Consider the following 27,152-nt stretch of genomic DNA (forward strand, 5'->3'; position numbering starts at 1 on the left):
TATACTACGAATAGTCGGATAAACCTTTTTTAATATAATAAATTTCTTTTATTCGTTATACTTTACCATGGTTATGTACAAATCAGAATGAAATCATGATTATTAAATATCTAGTGTGTCTATACTGTACGATCGTGTACACTAATTTAAAGAAAGCGTAGCTTGAACGCAAAGGATATAATAAACTGCTTCAATAATATGCCAGCAATCCTTATACAATATGTCAGAATAATTAATGAGATTGCCCGTTGGATTGCCGAATGCATGTATCGTGAAGTAAAGACCGAGAAAAATGATTCTGCAAGTCAACGATAACGCAGATAGAATAAGGATCCAAGCTAAAAATCAACACCATCTTGTTGTGGATCTATTATAAGTTCTCCGAAGTACGAATCTTTATCTGACCTCCAAATCGAAGGATTACAAAGTTATCAACGAAAAATTTTTTTGCACACCAAATACGTTCTAACTTGACAACTGCAATGGGATTTATACATACAAGTACCACATTTCCAAACGAAATCTCTTCAACTCACAAATGTAATAAATAAAAACGTATTTGGTACATTATGCATGGTCAAAATTGCTGTATCTTCGAATCGAAGGTGTAAATGGAAACCGTAATTATTATTCGAATAACGATTCAGTGTTCTTATAGTTATAGTCTATGTTACAAGATATTTAAAAATTACTACCTAAATTAGGTGTAAACATTTTTTTTTTTTCACTTTCAACAATAAAACGAATAAAACTGTTGCATTAAATGTACACGTTATATCTTAACAGAAAATGAATATTTAGCAAAATTTTAGATTAAATCAATCCGTGATCTTGTAGGTCTTGTATAATTAAATTAATAATAAACTTAATATGTATCGTCATCTTTATAGCCGATTTTTATTTTATTTTTTTACTTAAACGCGACACGCACTTTCTTTAAGGATATAAATTGCTTTGAAACTTATTTACTGTTCTCTCAAATCAAATCCAAATTCTATGGCTTCACGTTTGCAAAGTAAACTGCAAATGTTATAGATTACTGATTTTAATTTATTGTCCCATCATGCATTGCAGTCTTTGCGTTTTAAAATCATTTTACCAATGAACGAGTTTATTCAAAAATTGAAAGAGTATCATGAAAATCAATCTTTTCGTAACAGTTGTAAAATTAAGAATGACCATCAATTTGTTTTTGTCATTGGCAGAAGTCGAAAAATTTTCGTATTCGTCTTGAGTACCTGCATCAAGTTAATAAAAAAATATCAGTTAAAATTGGAGATCTCCATTTTCACAGAAAATGTATCACATTCCTAAGGATAATTTTTCAAATTCCACCAGTTCGTCTGTGCAAAAAGAGAAAAAAAATCCAATAATAACGTTCACAATTTAAATAGTCGTACTAAAACAAACTTGACGATTACGTGGTTGTAAAAATTTTTGTAGCTTCGGGCAGGATAACTTCCTCTTCAACATCGGCCAATGTAACGGTCAAAGGTAAAATTAAGGGCATCAAAATTTCTTGATGCTGCATGACTTGCTGTGCCGTAATGGTCTCGGCTTGTCTGGTAATAGTAATAGTTTTCACATTCTGAAGTTTCATAGTTTGCGCCTGATTGCTGGTTTGAATTCTTCCCTGGTTGGTGGAGTTTTGTGCTCTGTTTTGATTTTGCAATAAGTTTTGCTTGCACCTCTTGCTGTGCGCATATCGACTTCCATTGTTGTTAAACCTTCGATCACATGTCGGACAAGCGTACGGTCTTTGGCCGGTGTGGATGAATACGTGCTCTTTGAGTGATTTCAACCGTCTGAAATTCTTCGGACAATATTTACAGTGATATTTTGCTTCCCCTGTATGAGAGGTAAGGTGATTCGCCAATGTGTCGGCTCTGGCAAAAGCCCGTGAACAGTACTGGCAAATGTAAGGTCTCTCTTGCGTATGAGTTCTCATGTGCATCTTGAGATAAGCGTTTGTTGTGAAGGGTCGGGAACAAACTTCGCAAACGTAAGGCTTGATGCCATTGTGCGCCCTAAGGTGAGCGATTAAAGTCGTTGACTGAGTGAAGCTCTTTGAACAGATTTCGCACAGGAATCTTTTCGAGCTGTCTGTTTCTTTGTTTTTCTTGAAGTTCCTGTCATGTTTAGACAAATGATTTATCAGCTGTTCTTCTTTGGCAAAACGCTTGGTGCAACGATCACATTTGTATGGTTTAATCATATTGTGCTTAGCAACGTGTATCTTGAGATGCTCTCGCCTATAAAATTTCTTTGGACAAATATCGCAAAGGTATTTTTTACCTTCGTGGACCTGTATGTGACGGAGCAAACCTTTCCTAGACGTATATCGCTTATTACACTCTGTGCACTCGAGTCCAACGATGTCAGTTCTTCTTTTCCTAGTTATTTTTTCTCCAGGTTTTCTTTCTTCCACCTGTGGCTCAATATCTCTTAAATCTTCCTCTGTCAAAATGCCTTCCATAACGTGCTTAGTCCTGTGCTCCTTCAGCATGTCGTTGTTTTCAAAGCTATCCCCGCAAATGTTGCACTTTCGTACTTGGTCTGGATTCTTTTCCGAACATTTGTCGTAGTGTGCTTTTAATTTATCTTTGCGGTAAAATTTAACGTTGCATATGTCGCACTCAAAGTTGGGTTCCTCATGCAGCAATTGATGTCGCAACAACGATTTTTTCGTACTGTATCTTTTCTTACAGGTCAAACATTCGTGAGTGTCCATAGGCCAATCCAAACCACCGTCAAAGTCCGAGTCGTCATCGGACACGCGATCATTTACCTTGCCCACCTTTTCATCCTTAATGTGCAGCTCCATGTGTTTGGTCAGTGATTGTTTGGAAGCGCATTTTCTGCTACAAGTCGCACATTGGTATTCCTTTTTTTCGGGTGTCTTCTTTTGTGGCTCCTCTCCATCATCACTGATTTCATTATCATCAGTGTTATTTTCAGTTTTAATTCTGTCAATGATCTTCTGCGCCTCTTTGGCTGCAATACGTTTTATTCGTTTATTGGGATCGTATTCTTCCCCGCGAATAACAGTTTTGTGATTCGTTGCTACAAGGTGATTTCGCAGGGTCAATTCATTTCCAAACGTTTTGTTGCATTGAGTACATTTGAAAGATTTCATTCTACCGTGTTGCTCCATGTGTCGCCTCAAATGATCTTTTCTAGTGAATTGTTGGTTGCAGGATTTACATACGTATTTAGTGCCTGTGTGAGTTTCAAGATGCCTTGATAGAGACTTTTTGTGCGAATACACCATCGGACACTTAGGGCAACGCAAGCCTTTTATTTTGGAATGTCGAGTTTTTCTACGCACATAAGTTCCTTCATCTGCGTGTATACTTTCCTCCAATTCATCGACCTGTTTGATTTCAGCCTTCAGATCATCTTCTGTTAATACTCCCTCAATGACGTGTTGAGATCTATGATTTTTAAAAACTTCCAATTCTTCAAATTCCTCATTACACACGCTGCATTTAAGCATTTCGTGTTTGATCATGTGTTTTTCAAGTGCCTTTTTGCCGTTAAATCTTTCTTCACACTTTTCGCAATTATGATCATCGCTGTCTTCGTTGTAATCGGGATCTGAATCATTACTGTTATCGTAATTGTCAAAGTCCAAGGTATTCTCATCCTCGTGAAATGACACTTCTAGCGGCATCGGATCCTCTTTTCCATCTTCTTTTTCATTCTCGTGCTGCTTAAGGTGTTTATTGTATGATATTACGTATAGATATTCCTTACCGCAGTACGGACATTTGTTTGGTTGCTTGCCGGATGGAGAATGCTTCGTCTGCAACGTTACTTTTTGGGTTTTTTCAGGCACCTTTACCAGCGACATAACTTTCCTAACTTCCTCATGCGAGTGCATATGTTCCTTCAAAACGCCCTTCGACAAAAAGTGTTTATCACAGATATAACACATGTAATAAACCTTCTCGGCCTTGGTTAACTGACTCTGTTTCAAGCGAGAGCTCAAGTTGAGATTTTCAAAGTAATTATCTTCATCCGAGTCATGGTCAAGGACAGGGGCTCTCCGAGCAGATTTCCGTTTACTTTTCCTCGTTTCCATGTGCAACAAATCCTCACATGGTGACGCTTCTGCTTTAATGTCTATCAATCTTTGGTCAAAATTACCTCCTTTCCTTTCTTCATCCGCATGTACTTCACTTTTCTCATTCTGTGGATTCCTGTTCTTCCCTGAGCTGTCGGGAACTTCAGTTGTCGTCAATTCTTCCTTCAATTCTGATTTGCGTTGTGTTACATAGCCATGTTCTTGAATGACCATGATACCGGGATCCATAACCATTTGGTCCCTAATTGATTCTTGTAGACGTTCGCTAGTCTCCATCATTTCTAAATGCGCTCTTTCTTCCTCTGCGAGTTTTTCGACCTGCAAAAGTGCCAAATGATCTTTCAAGAGTGAAGGCGCCACTTCCGCATCTTCCGAGTCATCGTGTTTGGATTCTGTGCTGAGTTGAATCTCATCTTCTATTGACTGTTCCTCTTTCTTTTGACTATTTTGATCAGTTTCCAAGTGTACCTCAACCTCGTTGAAGAATAATTCTTCCTTGAGATTTAAAGACACATATCTTTCTCGCAGAACACCATCCGCTTGCTCCACTTGCAGCTTGAATTCATAGGCCATTTCTAATTTTTCAGCGCAAGAAGCACACACATGTGTAGGTAAGCCATCTCCTGGTAACATCTAGGAAGTGGACAAAACAGATATTGCAAAATTATATCTCACAGGTAAGCTATAATTCAAATATTCATTATCTACCATTAACGATCTGTTTTATGATTGTGTTAATTACAGCATTGTAGATATCTAGTGAGAATTGATTTACTTATTGCATCCCTCAACCAGTGCCCTAAATGTTATTACTGGTTCTAAGACAACGTTTTAAATGTTTCTCGCTTGGTACAATTTTAATAAATAACGAAAAGATTACAGTATTTTCTGACATTGAATTCACAAAATATGTACAACTTACAGATGCCTAACTAACACGTGCTTAACTATTGACTTTTCAAGTAAATAATATGTACCAGAAAATAGAATTAAATTCAGGAGAAAATGATAATCTGTATAATCTCAGATGTCAACAACTGAGAAATAATTGATAAAAATGAAGATGAAGACACCTGTTTTCAATGTCATTTTTTACACTTTTAGGTGTGATTATGAAATGTAGCACATCACACAGGGTATTTTAGTAAAAAGGAAGGTGTGAACAGTAAGTGTAGAGTCGTTTGACGTTGGAAATAACAATCTATGCTCAAATTTTTACGATGTAAACTTTCGATAGTTCGTATGCAAGTGGATTGGTTTTGAATGGTCCGTGCGTTCGCAAAGTTCGTGAGACTACGAAGGATGCGATTATGCTTTGGATCTAGAAGTGAATTTAAATATATGTGATATGAATGACAGAATACAGAAACTCTTATCGTAAAATTATAGTACACCTTAACCTGAAAATTACGTGTCTAACCTTAGCGGCGGTGAAGCTCATTGCTTTGGCAGATAACGAGGCAACGTCAGTTTCAACAAATAGGTCTTTCATTTCTGATCCCTCGAGCAAACATACTCGACATATTTCTACGACGGTTACAATGTTTTCCTCACTTTCAAGAGGTTCCGACGTATTTACCTTTTCGGCGTCCATGTTTTGTTTGGTACCCCCAGGGCCGACACAACATCGCTATTGAGGACACCGTTCTAATGGGGTGCCAACACATGATGTTAATATATTCAAACCTTTCATTCTTCGTTCACTATGGATATTCATTTTTATTGGTGACTTAAAAAACTGACACATAATTCTCGTAGAATCAGGTTTCAGAACATTTAAAATGCGTATAACGTAACCAAGCAAGCATGCGAATGTCTGGATTTTCATGGACAGCAAAACGCTGCCGCAGTATTTTGCTGCCTAGTTCTTGGGCAATGGAAATGCCAAGAAAATAGATAATTCGCGTTCAGCGCGCACCAGGCAGCGCTAGAGTCCGTTTTGTGGGAAGTTTGTGGGGAGCCTAGTTATAGCGCGTATATTAGCGCTTCCCTGCTTCATTGCAAGGTCCCTAGATTATACAGGTCAAGACACGCGTGTTCCAGTTTTTCTCACTATAACACGGGCAAAAATGTTCTACGCGCGTTCGCCCAAAAAATATCAAACTTTCATTACCGCATTAACTAGTTTTGACCAATTTTGCTCAATTTTTTGAGGTTAAGCATTAACGAGTTGCGCCTTTAGTGTCCTGACGTTCACGAAATAAATAGAAGCACGTATATATTTTGAGGTTAATCATTGTGACAGGTCAGGAATCAGAACCACACCGGGATGCCGGGTGCTTTCTATTTAGGGCGTGTTCGGAAATTGACTGAAAGTACTGTCAGTACTGAAAATGGTATAGTCCAAGTGACGTATACTGTAGATTTTCAGTGCTGACAGTACTTTCAGTCAATTTTCGAACACGCCCTTAGAGCACAGAGTAACACAGTGTACAAATTTCTATTGTAACCGGCCAATCCGGGCAAAGGAATAGACCAGAAATGTTTACATGCGTCATATTGTGCTCTAAATGGAAAGCATCCATTGTCATACGAAACTTTTGGCGCATTCTCACTAATTTTGCTTGCTTCATTGCCATGCATTCCTATTGATCAAAAATTCAGCAAAATATTGCAGCAACATTTTGCTGCGCGTGATAATCTAGCCAAAGCAATGAAGTATATACGAACGCCTGACACAAAGTAGATAATTGTTCAGTCTGCTTAAGCAATCCTCATGGTTTCATCAAATCTCGACGAGAAGAATAAATAAAACACTAGTGAGATAGAGATGCAATATAATTATAGTCTGCCATCTAGCCCTGCGGCTTGCTTTTACCCGCCATTAACAGGCACTTTCCTTTTACGTCAATTTTCTAACTCAAAACTTAAGTGCCGCTTTGTGTCAGAAAATTGATGTAAAAGGAAAGCGCCTAACATTAGGGAAATTAGGGATTTTTGCTCCTGCTCATCAACAACTAATTATACAAACTGAATTCCCTTCGTGATCCATATAGACCGTATGGACCAATGAATTGCGCGAACGTCCGTGACCACCACAATAAGCTATAAGCAGAAGCAGAAAGTACACGATTAGGATAGATTTAGTTGGCAACAATGATAAGTTTAAATCTTTCGAATGCTCACAGGTTTTGGTCGAGGTTTTCCGTTACCTATTTCACGGTCGGTTCAAGACGCCTTGTGATTTTCCTCGAATATTTTTGTTGACCAAAAGTACCTTCTACAGCATGTAATATGAGTTTCCAAAGACCGAGCGATAGAAATCCTTCTGGTTCTCGTGAGTATTGAATCTTGCCGCTTGTTTAGTTTATATTATGACTTTCACGCTCGATTATGATGGGGCGTCAATGTCGGTTGCTGGGATATGTTTCTAATGTAAGAATTGAGAACGCTGACGGAGTATTTTGTCGTCTTCTGAGTACAGAACAAAATTTTATGAAATGAAGACTAACGAGCCTGCCATTCAGTCTATCCAGTCTGACAGTTACGGTACTTTGATGTAAATACCGGAACGCGGTTAAAAAAGTTGGATAAACTTTCTTTGGTACAACTTTGCCTCATATTGAATTTTCTGCATTGCCTGGCCTTCTCCGAGATCACCTTGACAACATTTTAATTGGTTTAATTTGTTGTAGGTGGTGCAGCGAAAGGTTTGACAGATACCGATGCTGGCAAAAGGTTGGAATTCGTTGCACCTTATCGAGATACAGGACCAAACGTACAGTCAGATTCTGCAGACAGCAGCCTAAGCAACTCCTTAGGAATCATTTATGACCGAGGTGCATGCATGGCAAATTTGGTATGTTCACAAAATCATAGTCAGTTTAGCGATATAGCAGACTCATTGTCAAGGATGAAAATCAATGCTGAAAACAAGCCCGAATGTCATTCTAACATGTCAGAAAATTCGACAACCAGAGATAAATTTCATTCAAATTCTATTATATCCAGAAATACACCAGAAGATAGTATTTACCACAGAACAGTCAATTCTCTAGCAGATACAAGGTTTTCTGAAATTTTGGCTGGTCGGTTGAATGATAGGGAACATGTTGAAGCCTCCGGAGATGATCAAAGTTTATTGAACATTGCAATTCACGAATTCACAGAGAACAATGTAACTGTAATACAGCCTACCTCTGATGGAGAGTTTGGTGAAAAAGATTCATATCTATCAGCCTCGTCATCACATATGGACAGTGAATATGAAAGAGATGCCTTAGAAAGTGAAGGTTACCGCATCAGAAATAGATCGAAATATCATGTGAATTTTACTAACGCTGAAGAACAAGGCTTGTATACTTCAGATAAAATTGGCAAACACAAAAATCGTCAACAGCCAAGGATAATATCTGACGAAACGGTGAACTTTCATGTCAATTTAGTAAAACCGCTTTTAAATAGACACGAAGAAAGCATGTCTAAGGATAAGAATGACAACATAGAAAAGAATACTACTGTCGATAATTCAGTCAAAGAGCACATGTTCATTTCTACGATCAGTAAGTCTGAACAATTGATTACTGCCGATATACGTACACCAAATTTGCGTGCTCTGCAATCTGTCGAAGGCTGTCACAAGTCATCTACAAAAGTTGGTGTCAATGCAGATACCTATGGCAGTGAACTGATTACAGACATATCAAATTTATCAGCAATATGCAATTCCAAAGTAAACTCGACAGGCTACCATGAGGTAAACACTTCTAAAGCTAAAATATTCAGAAGATTATCTCAACAATTCTATCAATCACCAACAAAATTTACGGAAGACTTGATTACGCTAATCGAAGAATCTGTGTTGCATTCTAAGCTTGAAGATGTTCATGCTTCGGATGTCAGTTTGAGCAGACTGACAGAAGAATTCAGGAAAATCTGTCAGTACAAAAGAATTGAAGATGAGTCTGTGCCTGAGTCTGCTTTTGGCACATCATTTCAAATCTTATCTTCTCAATCAGGATTAAAAAATCAAACTGTCGGCAATGTTAGCTCCACAAATGCAGTGGCAGCACTATCGCCCAAGCATAATTTTACCAAATTTGGTGGGGGCAAGAAAGTTTATCGCAAAACGCCCAGACGAGTGATTAAACCATGCAGTATGCCAAATTGTGCCAACGTTTCACCTGGAACACCAAAAACTACTTCAGACACTAATTACATTCCTGATGTCAATAACAGTACTGCAACTTTTGAGCTCTTTGAAAATTTATGTTGTGCTAATTCGCCTACTAAACAAGAACAGAGAGTTCAGATGGCCGATTTAGATGTCACTGAAATTCTGAACATGGAAGATTACATACGAAAGAGTGACAGGCAAATGGCTGCCCTTGAGGAAAGCATTCAATTTCTCGAAGAAATTGAAAATGGGGTAAAGCAGTTTTCCCACAATGAAAATGTACAACCAACCTTGAAAGAGTCTGAAGCTCAGAGTGGTACAACAGTGGTTGAAAATAATGGGCCTAATGAGAACAATATGGAGGTGAATGGAAAAGGAAATTGTCAGAAAATTGATAAAAATTGTGAAGTTCGACTAATCGAAAAACGAAGTAAATGCTTTGAGGAAGCTCGTAAAGTATTTGAACAGCAGCAGAGTTCTGTGAATGTTAAATGCACGAGTAAAGTATCAGCTTCACATGAAAATCAATCCTTGTTGGAGTCCGTCTCCAATGCTGGATTTGTAAGCACACTTTCAGCATGCGTGGATTATTTTGATGAAATAAGGGCTATACGGAACTTTCAGAAATCATTGCAATGTATACTCGAATGTTCAGAGGAGACTGAATCAGTCAAAGAAAGTACAGAAGATTCCAGGCAGTTGGAATATGTTGAAGCCATTATCCTGCCAATAAGAAATCGTGACAATATACCAGGTCCAAAATCGTCGGCGACTTCAAAACCAGATCCTGACCTTGGAAAATCGAATTTGATTACGCAAACTCATCTGTATCTGTCTGGTAGTCCAAGATCACCTAACCCTGGAGACCGACTCAAAAGTCCAATGAAAAGTCGTCGTCTGTCACCTGGTGGCAGGCGTTCACCTGGCACCCAAGCATCTTCTGTATTGGCAAAAAAAATCAAAAGCCCCGTATCGCCATCAAGAAGGCAAAATTCGCATAGAGTTAAAACTAACGGGCGCACACCGCAATCGGAGATTACAACGCCTGAAAATCGGAGAATCAACTGTGAGAATAAACAAAGGGCATTGTCTGGTCGATCGAGAAATAAATCTACTGCACATCTATCATTGAAATTGAAGCCCGCAGCTAGTTCTCCCGGCCTCACAGATGTAACCAATATCAATAAACCACAGATAATACCAAAAATCGTTATAACAAATTCAACTCCTTGCGATTTTGAAAAAAAATCTGTCTGCTCAAGGAATACTTATGAGAATGTCGAAATCGATTGTAGGAAAGAACTTGGCTTTTCTGAATCAGTCACACCGAAAGTAAGGAAAACAAGATACTTCGTTACACCAACAAATAGCAACCAACCGGCGCGTGCCAAAATTACGTACAATAAAAAATTCTTCGATTTTCGAACACCGGCCAAATATAAAGTTCCTTCGAAGAGTCCGTCCTCGCCAGGAATAATGAGAGTAAATTATGACTCAGTTGAGAGTCCGGTGGCAATGTACATAAAAGGCACCGAACCGAATCTTATAAAAAATGTGAAAAGCAAGACCAACGAAAGAATGCTGACTCCACGATCTATAACTCCAAAATCAAGATCTAAGGTTAGCTCGCCGATACTTGCTAGGTCTCCACGATTGTCACCAACACGAGAGACTGCAAGATTGAAATTCGAACTCAGTCCTGCAAAAAGAAAGAAAGGAAAACAAGAGTTCAGTGACATTTTTAACACTGCGCTATGTGAGGTAAGCTTTGAGTTATACTTGATTATTTTATCACACCTTTTCAGTCTTACTCTTCCAAGACCATTTTCCTGATTAACAAACTAACAAGAGATATTTTTCCTGCAAATAATTCAAGTTCAATATTGTTGCTGAATTTACTAAAAAATGGACATATGTGGCAGAATTTACATTTGAGATAAATGGAAGCTACAATTACTTCCTTGTAGAAATGTGCATCAATATTATAATCCAATTTGTTTTTTTTTTGTCTCATTTGCGCGAAAAAGAAAATGATACTAACTTTTTGTTTTTAACCATGTGTATGTGTAACTGTTCTAGAGTGATCCTTCATCAATCATTGGTACAGAATGCATATCCAAGTCACCATTTCCAAACATCTTCTATAAACCAGCGTCCTGTGTAAAAATGGTAAAAAAAAGCACAAACATGTGTAATGTTCAAAATTACAATTGTCAATTTGACTATTTTTCTATGAAGAATTTAAACCTGCTTGGTGCCTGTAAAGCAGATTCTAACTTTAATATTATGTTATCGATATTGGAAATCTCTAAATAAATACTACTGGGTATTTCCTTTTTCGCAATTCGAAATACCGGACAAATTATGTTGGTAGTTGCGTCGTAAATACGTTTGTCTCGTGGATTTTAACATGCATGCTAACACAGGGCTTTATCACGAAATGCTTTTATCGTTTTCTTAACACTTTCCAAAGTATTTACACGATATTTCCTCTGTTCGGTAATAGAATGAACTATTGTGTTTCAGGTCGAAGAAACTCTACCGAAGAAACGTAGACCAAAGGTCTTGGCATCCGGAGTTGTCGCGAAGTTGATTTACCGTCATGAAGGTATTTATAAGCGATTATAAATTACACAGACAGTCATCTATACTTTTGAATTTGTTATCAGCAGTTGGGAACATATCTTCAAAGCAGTAGATTCAGTGATTCTATTTATTTTTTATCGTTTGATTGCGGTATTGACGATTGATTATTTATCCATAGGACGCCTCGAATCAACGAAACAAGCACCGAAACAAGCACAGATAGCAGATTCGCGTCGGGCAGCCCATTTCGACACAACAAAGAGTTCGTCACAAGATTCAGGAGATATATCTGTGCTGCATCAAAGGCACGCCACGAAAACGAATTATTTGATAAAGAAGAAATGAATACTCCGTTACTTTATTTGAGATCTAAAGATGCTTTACTTTTGTTTATTTTAATTATTAATAATTTTGTTTTTAATTACCTTATTCGCGTCAAATTTATAATACAGATATATGGATCGGTACTTCGCCATCATTTGATTTATAGTACCCATTGTCCAAAAATTAAAAGTTACTTTCAAATCTTGATTACGTGATAGGGTTTCAGTTTTATTAGGTTACTCTAATGTTGTAAAAACAACAATTTTTGAAACTTTACGTAATTGAAAAAGAAGAGATACTTTCACGATACTCGAACAAATTATCTGATATATACATTCCGTTATCATACATTCCATAAATATTTTATTATTTTAACGTATAATATAAGCATCTTGTTATACCTCTATATCACGTATCATAAAACTATTTCCAAGTTACCTTATTTTCATTTATTAAAGTTTTACGATTTAAGTCGCATGCAGTAAGCAAGTACGTAGTACAAAAAGTGTAAGAAATATACTTGGGAAACAGGACCCTCCATATTTTCTGATTGTACTACCATTAGTGCGGAAGGTAGCGTTGAAAATGAAAAACTCATAATATGCCGGCTGATTTTGATATTGATAGTTCATCTCGTATAATTAATCAGTTTCGATTTTTAGTTTTCTTTCTTGGGATCAATATTTTAGGACCTCACCCGTTTCCGCACTACCGCAGGAATAGCGAGTTCCGCTACTTTTCGTTTATTCTTAATGAAGGTTCATCAAAGAGCCTGGCAACTACTCCTTTGCAGCTATAAGTAATACAAGTTGAAAAGACAAATATTTTCTAAATTTTAATTGTATAATCGAAGTAAGTCTTATAACAAACTATCTCCATGAATCCAAGTAATATAATATGTGGATACATGTATAATAATTACTATAGTAATAATTTTTTCAAGTTTTATAAATTTTCATAAATGTTTATCTATCAATAAATGGTGGAATATACATGTACAATTTGATTCGTGATTACCATATTACCGTTGAGTTTATTATCCGGTGATTAGCGAACCGTGTTCTCAAAAGATTATTTGCTCTATTAAAATGCAGAAATATAAAGCCGAAACGGTTGTGAAATACATATTTCCGAAACATTTATTATTCATTAATTATCAAGAAAAATACATGCATATAAGTTACTTGGTATTTCAAAACTTTTACATACTCGATGTAATTATTCTTACATCGCGATTTGTCAAATTTATATTACGGTTATATATATAATAATTGTGCTCATGTAAATCCGGAATTCTAAACTTTACAATTAGATTCAGTCAATTATTCGTGCGCGTACAAAATATATGTATAACAATACCTTACACTATGTGTATATTATGTATATACCTATAAAATAAATTATCAATTTAGGAATCTTCAAATAAATGGAATTAAAATTCAGTACTGGAAAATTTGATGTGCTGTACAAATGATGAAGTAGGGTAAAATTATCCCATTTCTAGAAATATTGTAAATTCATTATATTCTACGGCACATACGTCAATATATGTATGTAATTATTGACTTATTTGAGGGCAATTTCTATTGTACTAGTTTCGTGTTAAAATTGAAAAAGTCTTATAATCATCGGTAATCACAATATTTTAGTACCTAAAATAGTACCAATATTCAAGAAAGTACAAAACTATCGACTATTATTTTTATCACAGATATGAAGTTTGCATTATAAACTTAGGCACGAAGTTTCGGATATCAGGGAAAGTCGATCGAAGGAGTAAATTATCATTCTTTGGCTGTTTCAGTTAAACTAATTAAGATTTGTGAAAAACTCAAATTCATTCAAAGGTCATTTTCTTTTTCTTCCAGCTGCGTTTCATGTCCAGTTTATGTCAATGTGCTTATTTTTTCATTCGATAGGTCTAGATTAACATTATTTTTTGTTTTTCTCTTAATGTACCGATTTTTCGTTATCAAGCAAGCTTGTGCGCGCGATTATTCATCGATAAGAAAAGCTGCATGGTAGTTCCGCAGATTGTTTGATGTTATAAATCACGGAACTACGTTTCCTTGGCTGCAGGTAAGACGGTAAAACTCCTTCTTCAGAGAGTCGAATATTTCAGAGTTTCGCAGGAACTCATATTGTTCGAGTTCCTAAAAATTCGTAATTACTGATTATCGACTGTAAACAATACAAATAACCGATGCATAAATTATTCGAGAGCCGCTAAACTTACGGAAAGTATTTGATCTCTCTTTAAGTGGAAATGAGTTGCTATGACATCTTCGAATCCAGATGTTGGCTTGCGCATTTGATCAATCATACCGAACTGTATGTTGTTTGTTATTAATACTTCTTTGGAAATCCTAAAAATGTATGAGTAGAGGAATGAAAAATAATTCCAGTATTTTCAGTTCTGGCATTAAATACTCGAACCGGCCGTTGGGAAGTAAATTGAACGTGTACATTATATCAACAAAATATTGCTTTCTCACCCCGATTCCTTGCCGCTTCTATATTTCAAATATTCACCAGATAATCGAAGAGGGAGATATTTGGTTTGGATGAACGTTAGCACCTGAAATTAAACAAAAATTTTATTACCATTAAAATATCGAATAACCAGTGATCATTTTTTTAGATTTCCCGAAATTTATTTTATCTGCAATAAATATCGAAGTTTTTTTATAGATTTATTTTTAATATTTAGAAAGTAAAAGATTCGTAGATTTTCCCATACATTCACGATAATATCAAATTAATCTTAAAAGCTGAATCAGCTTCAGAGTCGATCGTACAAATACAATCTTTCAATCCTTAGTTTCACATGTCAGGATGGCCGAGCGGTCTAAGGCGCCAGACTCAAGGTTCAACCTTCTCAGCAATGCTGAGTAATCGAGGCTTCTGGTCCTCTCTGAGGGCGTGGGTTCGAATCCCACTTCTGACAGATACTTTTTTTTTTTTTTTTCTTAAACTGATAATTATGCATCAATAAATTCTTTAATGCAATTCAAAATAACTTGACAGAAGAAAGCAAAATGGACTCTGAATAATAACGTTCTACACTGAGAAAGATTTCGTTTGTTACGGTAACTAGAAAAATTGAGTAAAACAGGTATCGTTAAATAAACTGTTTGAATATTGTTAGAATTATGAAAAACGAGGTACGCGTAAACATTTTGCGTCTAGGAATAACGACGTTAATAATTGTTGTACTTTCTGGCAATAACTTTGTTCATCGGTTGGAGTTCAACTTGCGGTACGTACATCTACACGTTTTTAGTCAAATTAATTCCAATGTTCTACAACTTTTTACGTATACTCAAATTTTCACACAGATATCCATTGACCTGGGCGGCATGGAAGTGCCCTACTTTCGTACGAATTTAATCAGCACGTGTTTCTCTGTCGAAGTACTTTTGATGTTCAGGCAAAGAATAGTCCAATATGCGTCAATCGGCATCACGATGAAACTATTCCATTTGTTTTTTGTGTTAATTTTAGCAGTGCAGTGACAAAAAATCAATGCAAACACAAACATTACACGTCTGTGCAGCATGTATAAATGCATCAAATGGATTGACCTTATTTTTTTCCATATTCCTGAAGAGTATAGAGCATGGAACGTTGAAGTTAAGATTATTGCGATCATCGATGGAATTCCTAAGTACGTTATTAGACTAATGAACAGTCAGCGGACGTTTTCTTTGATTAATTATCATCACAGCCCTAGCAAGTGGGTAAAATAATCAAACATGTATTAGTAGTGAACATAACATTGAAAGCCGACAATCGATTAAAACAGACAAGTTTTACTCTTGCGCGAAAACGGGCCTTCTTACTGTCTGCTGGTAAACCATCAAATCCATCATGGGGTCCGCCAAAAATGCATGGGAAATCCAAGGTAAGTCGGATCACTTCAATTAGGTGTAAAATATGCTATTGATACTAAACGTGCCGTTGATTAAACGTATTTATTGTGACGAAAAGCGTGAGCGTAAATTTCCTGTTTATAACCGAATGACGTTCTTTTAATTTCAAGATTTAAAAACCGCCGAACCGCGGGAAGATTTCTATTCCGCACTGACTCCCGTGACGTATTTTGGTCAAGTTACTGGAATTTTTCCACTAACCATAAAAGGAACCTTTGGTAAAAGACACTATTCAAGGAGTTACGTGGTGCTGATATACGGAATGGCAGTTTTTGTTACGATAACGGGAAATCAACTGCTGTGGACTACTGACATCACAAAAATGCATGGAGTTAATCTCTTTCCCATACAAACTAAACCATGAATTTACTCAATAGTATCCTGCACTAAAGTAAAATCACCCCATACACGATCAAATCTGATTTCTTTCTACGTTGATAAGTCAGACAATTTCCTTGTACTGTATTATTCGAAAAACAAGAGATTCGAACTACGAATATCTCGAAGTCGTCTCATCAATGGCTGATGCTTATCAGGCTTATGGAAGGCAGGTGTGCGAAATAATGCAATGTGTAAAAGCAACATCAATATCCAATAGTTACGCATCGGTATGAAGGGGTCTCACTTCCCATCCAAGTTACTTGGTTTCAAACCGAGAGCAAAGTGGCGAAACACCATCAAACCAACCATGGTTGTGGTCAAAAACGCATGGGGTGATCATGGCGAGTCTGACGTCATTGGTTGCGAAATATTTCGGTAGCACTTCTTCCTTTAACGTTGATTTATGACGATATCATTGCTCCTTCAATTTCAAGATGCGAGAACATCAGACTCAGATTTTTACTCTCTACTGAATCCCGCTGCTTATATCGGCCTGGCAACTGAAACATTTCCACTGACGTTAAAAGGACCCTTTGGGGGGTAGAAAATACACAACAAGTTACTCGGCGATGATCTACGGTGCGATTGTATTCTCTTTGGTAATCGGTGGTTTGTTGTTACGGACGAAGGAGACTCACAAAAGGAATGAAAAGTACGAAATCGGGCATCTTCTCATTAACGAAGATGCGACGTAATCCCCAATAAGTCACTTCGATGTCTCGCTTACAGATTCAGGGATTACACAATTATACTGATAAGTATACACTTCGAATTGACATTCGAGATACTCCTTACGTCTGCCATATTTGCATCTGTCATGATTACCAGAGAAAAGGTAACTTCAGGAGTACTTAGATCATGCAATAAACGTTAGAAATTGTTCACATTACAAATTGAGCCTATTCTTAAGTTTTCAGATGTAATAGATTACTGTAAGACAGCAGGAAACTATACTGCGGAATATTGGAAGTCGACTAGATTACAGAGCCGAGTCTAACCAAAGTAACATTCGCCTTGGAATATTTTTATTCACGATTTTCACTCTTTATCTCTATGACTTTTGTTATCAGTTTGATTTTAACTTGGGGTACGTATTATTTTATACACATAATATACAATATCCGTAAGTCTAGTGGAGTTATGCCTTGTACTGTGAGTACTGATATTTTAATTTTGCAGCTCACCATTAAACTGGTTCGCATGGATAAGCCCGAACATTGTACAAAACGCGTACACGTTTCTATTCGTCGAAGTGATTCTTATTTTAAGGAAAAGATTCAGGATTCTGAACGATCATTTGAAAAAAATCACCCAAGAGATAAACGATTTCCCTGCATCGGTGGTAAAAATTATTCCCTAGATTTTATAAAACTGCAATTCGGCCGATTGATATTCTCAATCATCTACTTATTTCTGCTGATCGATAATGAAAAAAAAAAAAAAAAAACAAATACTCGAAAATTAATTTCATCCGATTGATGCGTACTTTATAATTTTCCTGGCTAACCTGAGGTAGATAGCAGAACATACACCGTAAAATACAACCATAAGTAATAATGAACTTCGAATTTTGATATGTAATATTGTTAGTGTGACTACAATTAGTGAATTTCACAAGTTAATAGAATTATTGTTGAAACCGAACTTAAGAATCGATCAAAATAATTTGTTGATAAATGTGTTTTAATTATTTCAATGACGCATAATGATAGTTGGCACGACTCGAAACAATGCAATTTCTATAGCATTTGAATAATTAACAACAAATCAAAACTATTCATCTCGACAAATTTCATCTTTTCCAATTCGATTCTGCTAGGGAATATATGTAAAGAGTGAAAGAGTGAAAATTGAGATTTCAACCGAGCGACAAGAGTGTTCAAAGCGATAAATTGTTTTCATACACTCTGTAAATTGACTTATCGACGAAAGTCATCAAATACCGCGCGTCGGGCGTCCAGTTTTTTCATTTGAGTACACGGACATTGACAATCACACGGATTTCTAATAAACTGTAGCCGCTTTATCAGAAATCTGTCCAACTTTTGTGTGCTAAAATTTCAGGAAGTTGAATATTTCATCGGTTTGATCTTTTCGCTTAGTCTGTAATTCGTTGATCCTCCCTTTAGAAAAGCACAGTAAACCTACAAAGTCAGTTCGAAAATATTTACGACGGGTGTTTGATAGACGGTAAGTTGCAAAAAAGTCGTAGCTAAGAGTAACTGAAAAAATAAGTATTAGATATTTTGAAAGTGATGCATGTAATATAAAATAACGACGTGATCTGAATTATTCTGACGCTGATGTTTAACCTGATGACATATCAGCGTTATTGATACGTAAAAGTGAAACGGGGAAATGGAATAATAGAAGCATTGAAGTTTCACTCACGCGACAAAAAAAATTCGAATTTTTCTCGTCTTTGACCCTTACCGAATGACCGTTTAAACTTTAATATTGTGGCTTTTCAGCTGGCTCACAGCATATCCTGCCAAGGATTACAAAAGTAGAAGGTGGAGAAGTTTGAGATACGTTGCAGAATATACACTGGCAGAGAATTATCGAACCGAGCATGAAACGTGTGCAAGATAATGTTTGGAGTGTCAAAGGTGAGTATGACCTTGAGAGGTATCAGAAAAGAAAAATACTCGCCATGATTTCGTTTCGTGGACAAAGAAAGCGAAGGGTGTTCAATCACGCCAAACTGATTGATGCGAGCATCGTGGCACATTTTTGGTGTCATTTTCATCAATTATCAGTTCAAATTAGTGTCTGATGAGCAAGAATCACCCGAACTGATGCTGTTACTTGATTGTTTGTCTAATTTCAAGGTTCGAAGAAACCCGATTTCGACTTTTATTCCGTACTAAAACCCGTTACGTACTATGGCTACGTTACCGGGACATTTTTGTTGACATTGAAAGGGCGGATTGGAGCAAGAAAGTACTCGACGAGTTACGTTGCGATCATCTATGGAGTAGTTATTTTCTCCCTGATCATGGTAGGAAAGATCAGCCTAATACAAGACCGCAATGCAACGCAAAAGTACATTTCATTATTTGTTACTACTCAGAATACCTAATTCAGATCATTACATAGATCAAATGATACGTTGGTTCTTAGTATTGATTACGAAATTTTGTCTCCAGCTTGAAAGTCAACAAAGTTGTAACTACAAGTCAAGATATGGTGATCGTATTCAGCCTTGTCTCGGTGGTTGCAATATTTTCGTCTCTTGTACTTGGCAAAGAGAAGGTATTTCCAGTGGCGCTTGTAACGTAGATGATATAATTCGTTGTATTTCATCGTGATGCTTGGTGGACGATTTTTTCAGTTAGCAACTGTCCTCAACGACATCAGGAATAACGATAAATTATTGGACCAAATTGGAATTCGACTGGACTACGCGAAAGAATTCAAGCGGAGCTACGTTCGCCTGGGAATATATGTATCACTCATTTTAATAATTTCAATGCTTCAGGATTATTCTAACAAAGAGCTATCCTTCGAGTGAGCACTTCAAATATATGAATGCAACGAGAATACTTGAGTGAGAATGTGGCTGGCTGCTGGTACAAATGAGAAAATCAAGTTTGTTACATTTTTTTTGCAGATTTCTAAGGTCCCGGTTGATTCCTAAATTATCTATGATTTGGACAAGGGCTTGCACATATTTATTCATAGACGTGATTCATCTATTGAAGGAAAGATTTAGGCTTCTTAACGAACATTTTATAAAAGTGACCCAGAGAGCACAGGAATCTGGATTTGAGGTAGAAGACATCAGGTCATTAAACAAAAGAGTCATATTTAGATAATGAATGTTACCTCGAAATTTAAACATTTTGCATCGAAGTTGTGAATTGTTTTTTTCGTTGATTGTATTCGACAGAGCATTAAAACAAATTTTCCGCATAATTTTCAGACAGTATTCAGCAGCTGTAGAATTTCGGCGAAAGTCCGTTCGATTGCTTTGGCGCATAGGAATTTGTGCAGATCGGCAATGGAACTTAATCGGATATTCAGTGTCACGATAGTAAATCTTTAACACCTACGTTACTTTTACAATTTATACATCACAAAATTCGTTTGTCCGCGAATAATAGTCATATTTTTGTACAGGTTGTTGCGCTTCTTTATCACTGCATACGCTTGCTAGTTTCCTTCTACTTTATATATGGAACAATCACCAATCCGGCTCTCCAGCAGGTTAAATTAGTTCTACACCCAATTTCTAACGCATTGACGAACTTGTTTCCGATTATCCTTTTAGTAGCGGTTTGCACCTTGGCAAAGAATCAGGTGAAATATGTGTTGGTGTGAAAAAAAAGTTTTAAACGAATCGCATCATCATTTAAGTCGAATGAAGTCACAATACTTTGCGACTTTTCATTTTCAGGCTTCTTCGACAGGAAACCTGATTCATGAGTTCAAGTTCAGCGAGCTCGACTCAGTGTTGAATGATGCGGTACGCAATACGATTTTTATGCGCGTATCAATCTTTGTCTGCAACTTAACTTTCTGTACGGAGTTTAAACGACGAAAACTGTTGACCCGGTTATTCGGCCGATAGTTGGTTCGACCGGTTAATTCAGTTGCTTTGCTTATCGTCAGGCAGTGAACTGAACCCTGGGAATAATCGACGAGTTTATTCCTTTGTTACATAACGTACTATTACTTTCCTGTCACAATCATTGATTCGAAGATGTTTTTCATTCGGTCTTCTTTCTTTCGGGGTTGACAGTGACTAGTGAATTATGCAAATTATGTAATTCAGTAGCTATACGCATAGTAGAGAACAATGTGATAGTGGTTATGATTTGCGATGAATAATCAACGAGCATAATAGCCTGATGGTGACAATAATTATGCTTTCACTTCCAGATTCAATTATTCTCGTTGCAGCTGCATCACGATAAAATCGAGTTCACTGGACTCGGATTATTTCCATTGGATCCAACTCTCGTTCAATCAGTAAGTAATGATTATTAATCATTCAAAGCCACCAAACGTGTCGTTATGTTATATTATACGTCGCGTTCGATGGTGAAAAACTTCCGTGAAAGAGAGACAGAATTTCCCAACCACTTTTGATCCATTGTTTAAATTGCAGATAGCTGGAACTGTGACCACGTATCTAATCATTTTGGTACAATTCGATACTGCAACGGAGAATGTCAAAACGTCATGCGAAGAAGCGGCAAACGAGTGACTCACATTAAGAGCAATTTCGATTAATTGCGTTTCAGTGAAAGAGTTTTGGTAACGCAACGAGACGTACACGGTAGATTCGTTTGACCTTATTCTCCAATGACTCACCTTATTCACGAGGTTTATCATCTTCTACAGTCTCAATGATACGCTGCAATATTGTACCAAGGTTCATTACGATCAATAAATAGCGACTGAAATTTACAAAATTTGGTTTCATCAAAGAGCCTAGCTGAATAAGCATATCAAACACGCCCCCCAAGATTTTCGGCGAGAATTGGAGGTAAAAAATGAGTCATCCAAAGAAACACACTTCCATCAAATTCGATCCCTCCCACCTTCCTATTCAACGAGGGTTGAAAAATGGAGCATGTTTTCGTTTTTCATTTTTATTTTCGATCATGTTAAAACTATCGTATTGAAAAGAATTAAAGACGTGGAGCTGGGCAGAATACTTGAAAAAAAATTTTCAAAATTCTGTGTTGTATATCAAGTGTTTGAGCAGCCAGCCGAAGTGAAATGACTCTCGCCTTTTGGAGTCGGAACAAACAATATGAAAAATCACGGCGCGAATCCAAGAGGTCGAGGGGAAAACCCTGGTCGATTTGGTGCGGAATGCCTCACGTCTAGTGCAAATCAAACAGTTTTAACGGGCGGAGACGTCGAAGTCAAACCAAAATGGCGAAGGATCCGGCAGGCGGAAAGACGAAAGTACGACCCGCGATGCTCGATGCCAATATCTTATGTGCAGACCCGATTCGCTGACTTTATCGATTATACCGTTTAGCGTTTCTCAAACTGAAATATACCAGGACTAGTAAGGGATTTTCGGGTTCATGTACGGATAAATATTCGAATAGTTTGCAACTAAAAGCTATTCGTTTTGATGAATTTCGCCATTTTTAGTTTGATTCTGTAAGTAAATATCTATAGAGTAGGGAACAAATATTGAGATTTTAATCGTGCAAGGAAGGAACATAAAGCGACACAGTTTTTTCATACACTACAAAGTACAACGACCTATCAATGGAAGTAATCAGACAACGCGCGCTGGGCGTGTAATTTTTTCACGTGAGTACAACAATCAAATGTTTTGTCATTGTAGACATTTTATCAGTAATCTCGTGAGCTTTTCTGTAGTACAATTCCAGGAATTTCAATATTTCATCGGCCTCCTTCTTTTGGTCCGTATTCAATTCGTTGCGGGAAAAAGTGTTTGAACAGTTTCAATCACATCAGTGAGTCTGAGCTCATTGTCAAACTTATTGGTATCGTGAATGCAGCCTTTGGAAAGGCACAAGATCCGCCAAAAAACTACAGTTCAATATTGCGTGATAATATAAGCTTTCACGTTTTGACTACGTGACAGGACGCAGGAAATTCAAGTTATTCTGACATCCTACAACGCCACTGAGGAACCGTACGATCTTGAATTCCGGGTTTTCGTTTGCCTCGAAGATAATCCAATGTATACACAGTACGGCACAATTGGCCATTTCGAATAAGCTACAATCGTCCGGTTTCGGAATATTCTGCCAGGGATTACAGAAGTAGAAGGTGGAGAAGTTTGAGATACGTTGCAGAATATACACTGGCAGAAAATTATCGAAACGAGCATGAAACGTGTGCAAGATAATGTTTGGAGTGTCAAAGGTGAGTATGACCTTGAGAGGTATCAGAAAAGAAAAATACTCGCCATGATTTCGCTTCGTGGACAAAGAAAGCGAAGGGTGTTCAATTACGCCAATCTGATTGATGCGAGCATCGTGGCACATTTTTTGTGTCATTTCCAATTATTAGTCCAAAATATGGTTTCTGATGAGCGAATACGATCCGAATAGATAATATTATCAAATCTCCAACGGGTATGCTGTCTTCCTGGGTGTACATGATTGTTTTTCATATTTCAAGGTTCGAAAAAATCCAATTTCGACTTTTATTCCGTACTAAAACCTGCGATGTACTTTGGCTATGTTACTGGGACATTTGTATTGACATTGAAAGGACGGATTGGAGCAAGAAAGTACTCGACGAGTTACGTTGCCATCATCTATGGAGTAGTTATTTTCTCCCTGATGACGGTAGGAAAGATCACCCTACTACAAGAAGGCAATGCAATGCAAAAGTACATTTCATTATTTGTTACTACTCAAAATACCTAATTCAGATCATTACATATACCAAATGATACGTTGGTTCTTAGTCATAAATCAGCAATTTTGTCTCCAGCTTGAAAGTCAACAAAGTTGTAACTACAAGTGAAGCTATGGTGATCGTAATCAGCCTTGTCTCGGTGGTTGCAATATTTTCGTCTCTTGTACTTGGCAAAGAGAAGGTATTTCCAGTGGCGCTTGTAACGTAGATGATATAATTCGTTGTATTCCATCGTGATGCTTGGTGGACGATTTTTTCAGTTAGCAACTGTCCTCAACGACATCAGGAATAACGATAAAACATTGGGCCACATTGGAATTCGATTGGACTACGCGAAAGAATTCAAGCGGAGCTACGTTCGCCTGGGAATATATGTATCACTCATTTTAATAATTTCAATGCTTCAGGATCATTCTAACGAAGAGTTATCCTTCAGGTGATTACTTCAAATATACGAATGCAACGAGAATACTTGAATGAGAATGTGGCTGGCTGCTGGTACAAATGAGAAAATCAAGTTTGTTACATTTTTTTGCAGATTTGTAAGGTCCCGGTTGATTCATAAATTATCTATGATTTGGACAAGGGCTTGCACATATTTATTCATAGACGTGATTCATCTACTGAAGGAAAGATTTAGGCTTCTTAACGAACATTTTATAAAAGTGACCCAGAGAGCACAGGAATCTGGATTTGAGGTAGAAGACATCAGGTCATTAAACAAAAGAGTCATATTTAGATAATGAATGTTACCTCAAATTCAAATATTTTGCATCGAAGTTGTGAATTGTTTTTTTTGTTGATTTTATTCGACAGAGCATTAAAACAAATTTTCCGCATAATTTTCAGACAGTATTCAGCAGCTGTAGAATTTCGGCGAAAGTCCGTTCGATTGCTTTGGCGCATAGGAATTTGTGCAGATCGGCAATGGAACTTAATCGGATATTCAGTGTCACGATAGTAAATCTTCAAGACCTACGTTACTTTTATAATTTATACATCACAAAATTCGTTTGTCCGCGAATAATAGTCATATTTTTGTACAGGTTGTTGCGCTTCTTTCTCACTGCACACGCTTGCTAGTTTCCATCCACTTTATATATGGAACAATCACCAATCCGGCTCTCCAGCAGGTTGAATTAGCTCTACACCCAATTTCTAACGCATTGACGAACTTGTTTCCGATTATCCTTTTAGTAGCGGTTTGCACCTTGGCAAAGAATCAGGTGAAATATGTGTTGGTGTGAAAAAAAAGTTTTAAACGAATCGCATCATCATTTAAGTCGAATGGAGTCACAATACTTTGCGACTTTTCGTTTTCAGGCTTCTTCGACAGGAAACCTGATTCATGAGTTCAAGTTCAGCGAGCTCGACTCAGTGTTGAATGATGCGGTACGGAATACGATTTTTATGCGCGTATCAATCTTTGTCTGCAACTTAACTTTCTGTACGGAGTTTAAACGACGAAAACTGTTGACCCGGTTATTCGGCCGATAGTTGGTTCGACCGGTTAATTCAGTTGCTTTGCTTATCGTCAGGCAGTGAACTGAACCCTGGGAATAATCGACGAGTTTATTCCTTTGTTACATAACGTACTATTACTTTCCTGTCACAATCATTGATTCGAAGATGTTTTTCATTCGGTCTTCTTTCTTTCGGGGTTGACAGTGAGTGACTAGTGAATTATGCGAATTATGTAATTCAGTAGCTATACGCATAGTAGAGAACAATGTGATAGTGGTTATGATTTGCGATGAATAATCAACGAGCATAATAGCCTGATGGTGACAATAATTATGCTTTCACTTCCAGATTCAATTATTCTCGTTGCAGCTGCATCACGATAAAATCGAGTTCACTGGACTCGGATTATTTCCATTGGATCCAACTCTCGTTCAATCAGTAAGTGATGATTATTAATCATTCAAAGCAACCTAACGTGTCGTTATATTATATTATACGTCGCGTTCGACGGTGAAAAACTTCCGTGAAAGAGAGACAGAACTTCCCAACCACTTTCGATCCATTGTTTAAATTGCAGATAGCTGGAACTGTGACCACGTATCTAATCATTTTGGTACAATTCGATACTGCAACGGAGAATGTCAAAACGTCATGCGAAGAAGCGGCAAACGAGTGACTCACAATTGCGTTTTAGTGAAAGAGTTTCGGTAACGCAACGAGACGTACACGGTAGATTCGTTTGACCTTATTCTCCAATGACTCACCTTATTCACGAGGTTTATCATCTTCTACAGTCTCAATGATACGCTGCAATATTGTACCAAGGTTCATTACGATCAATAAATAGCGACTGAAAATTACAAAATTTGGTTTCATCAAAGAGTCTAGCTGAATAAGCATATCAAACACGCCCCCCAAGATTTTCGGCGAGAATTGGAGGCAAAAAATGAGTCATCCAAAGAAACACACTTCCATCAAATTCGATCCCTCCCACCTTCCTATTCAACGAGGGTTGAAAGATGGAGCATGTTTTCGTTTTTCATTTTTATTTTCGATCATGTTAAAACTATCGTATTGAAAAAAATTAAAAACGTGGAGCTGGGCAGAATACTTGAAAAAAAATTTTCAAAATTCTGTGTTGTATGTCAAGTGTTTGAGCAGCCACCCGAAGTGAAATGACTCTCGCCTTTTGGAGTCGGAACAAACAATATGAAAAATCACGGCGCGAATCCAAGAGGTCAAGGGAAAAACCCTGGTCGATTTGGCGCGGAATGCCTCACGTCTGGTGCAAAATCAAACAGTTTTAACGGGCGGAGACATCGAAGTCAAACCAAAATGGCGAAGGATCCGGCAGATGGAAAGACGAAAGTACGACCCGCGATGCTCGATGCCAATATCTTATGTGCAGACCCGATTCGCTGACTTTATCGATTATACCGTTTAGCTTTTCTCAAACTGAAATATACCAGGACTAGTAAGGGATTTTCGGGTTCATGTACGGATAAATATTCGAATAGTTTGCAACTAAAAGCTATTCGTTTCGATAAATTTCGCCATTTTTAGTTTGATTCTGTAAGTAAATATCTATAGAGTAGGGAAGCAATATTGGGATTTTAATCGTGCAAGGAAGGAATATAAAGCGACACAGTTTTTTCATACACTACAAAGTACAACGACCTATCAATGGAAGTAATCAGACAACGCGCGCTGGGCGTGTAATTTTTTCACGTGAGTACAACAATCAAATGTTTTGTCATTGTAGACATTTTATCAGTAATCTCGTGAGCTTTTCTGTAGTACAATTCCAGGAATTTCAATATTTCATCGGCCTCCTTCTTTTGGTCCGTATTCAATTCGTTGCGCGAAAAAGTGTTTGAACAGTTTCAATCACATCAGT

At 37.2% G+C, this 27,152-nt stretch overlaps 3 protein-coding genes and 1 non-coding gene across 9 annotated transcripts in view; 2 read left to right on the forward strand and 2 right to left on the reverse strand.

Moving 5' to 3' along the window:
• Positions 1 to 652: 652 nt before the first annotated feature.
• On the reverse strand, positions 653 to 5,895 carry LOC124299074 (zinc finger protein 808-like). The gene is made up of 2 exons (XM_046751987.1): positions 5,508 to 5,895; positions 653 to 4,720 (listed from the first exon to the last, which is right to left on the reverse strand). The coding sequence occupies exons 1-2, from the start codon at positions 5,679 to 5,681 to the stop codon at positions 1,418 to 1,420; spliced, it is 3,477 nt and encodes a 1,158-aa protein (XP_046607943.1). The 5' UTR covers positions 5,682 to 5,895; the 3' UTR covers positions 653 to 1,417.
• A 1,291-nt stretch (positions 5,896 to 7,186) lies between these two features.
• Positions 7,187 to 13,111, forward strand: LOC124296797 (uncharacterized). 4 transcript variants are annotated; one of them, XM_046747155.1, is made up of 6 exons: positions 7,530 to 7,631; positions 7,723 to 7,886; positions 8,197 to 10,964; positions 11,283 to 11,372; positions 11,730 to 11,811; positions 11,968 to 13,111. In XM_046747155.1, the coding sequence occupies exons 2-6, from the start codon at positions 7,871 to 7,873 to the stop codon at positions 12,132 to 12,134; spliced, it is 3,123 nt and encodes a 1,040-aa protein (XP_046603111.1). In that variant the 5' UTR covers positions 7,530 to 7,631; positions 7,723 to 7,870; the 3' UTR covers positions 12,135 to 13,111. The 4 variants fall into 4 exon arrangements, with proteins under 4 accessions (XP_046603108.1, XP_046603109.1, XP_046603111.1 ...); XM_046747152.1 differs by lacking the exon at positions 7,530 to 7,631 and adding an exon at positions 7,187 to 7,364 and having other exon boundaries at positions 7,723 to 10,964; XM_046747154.1 differs by having other exon boundaries at positions 7,723 to 10,964.
• Positions 12,791 to 27,152, reverse strand: part of LOC124296798 (uncharacterized) — a 34,393-nt gene continuing 20,031 nt past the window's right edge. For all 3 annotated transcript variants that reach the window (XM_046747157.1, XM_046747158.1, XM_046747156.1), the window contains 3 exons: positions 14,609 to 14,691; positions 14,350 to 14,479; positions 12,791 to 14,266 (listed from right to left, as the gene is read on the reverse strand). In XM_046747157.1, coding sequence (XP_046603113.1) covers positions 14,165 to 14,266; positions 14,350 to 14,479; positions 14,609 to 14,691 — 315 coding nt within the window. In that variant the 3' untranslated portion in view covers positions 12,791 to 14,164. The remainder of the gene's footprint in view (positions 14,267 to 14,349; positions 14,480 to 14,608; positions 14,692 to 27,152) is intronic.
• On the forward strand, positions 14,943 to 15,060 carry Trnal-caa (transfer RNA leucine (anticodon CAA)). Its single transcript has 2 exons — positions 14,943 to 14,980; positions 15,016 to 15,060. It is a non-coding gene; the product is annotated as a tRNA-Leu (tRNA).

The sequence above is a fragment of the Neodiprion virginianus genome, chromosome 1, assembly GCF_021901495.1.
Source record: "Neodiprion virginianus isolate iyNeoVirg1 chromosome 1, iyNeoVirg1.1, whole genome shotgun sequence".
Lineage (NCBI taxonomy): Eukaryota > Metazoa > Arthropoda > Insecta > Hymenoptera > Diprionidae > Neodiprion > Neodiprion virginianus.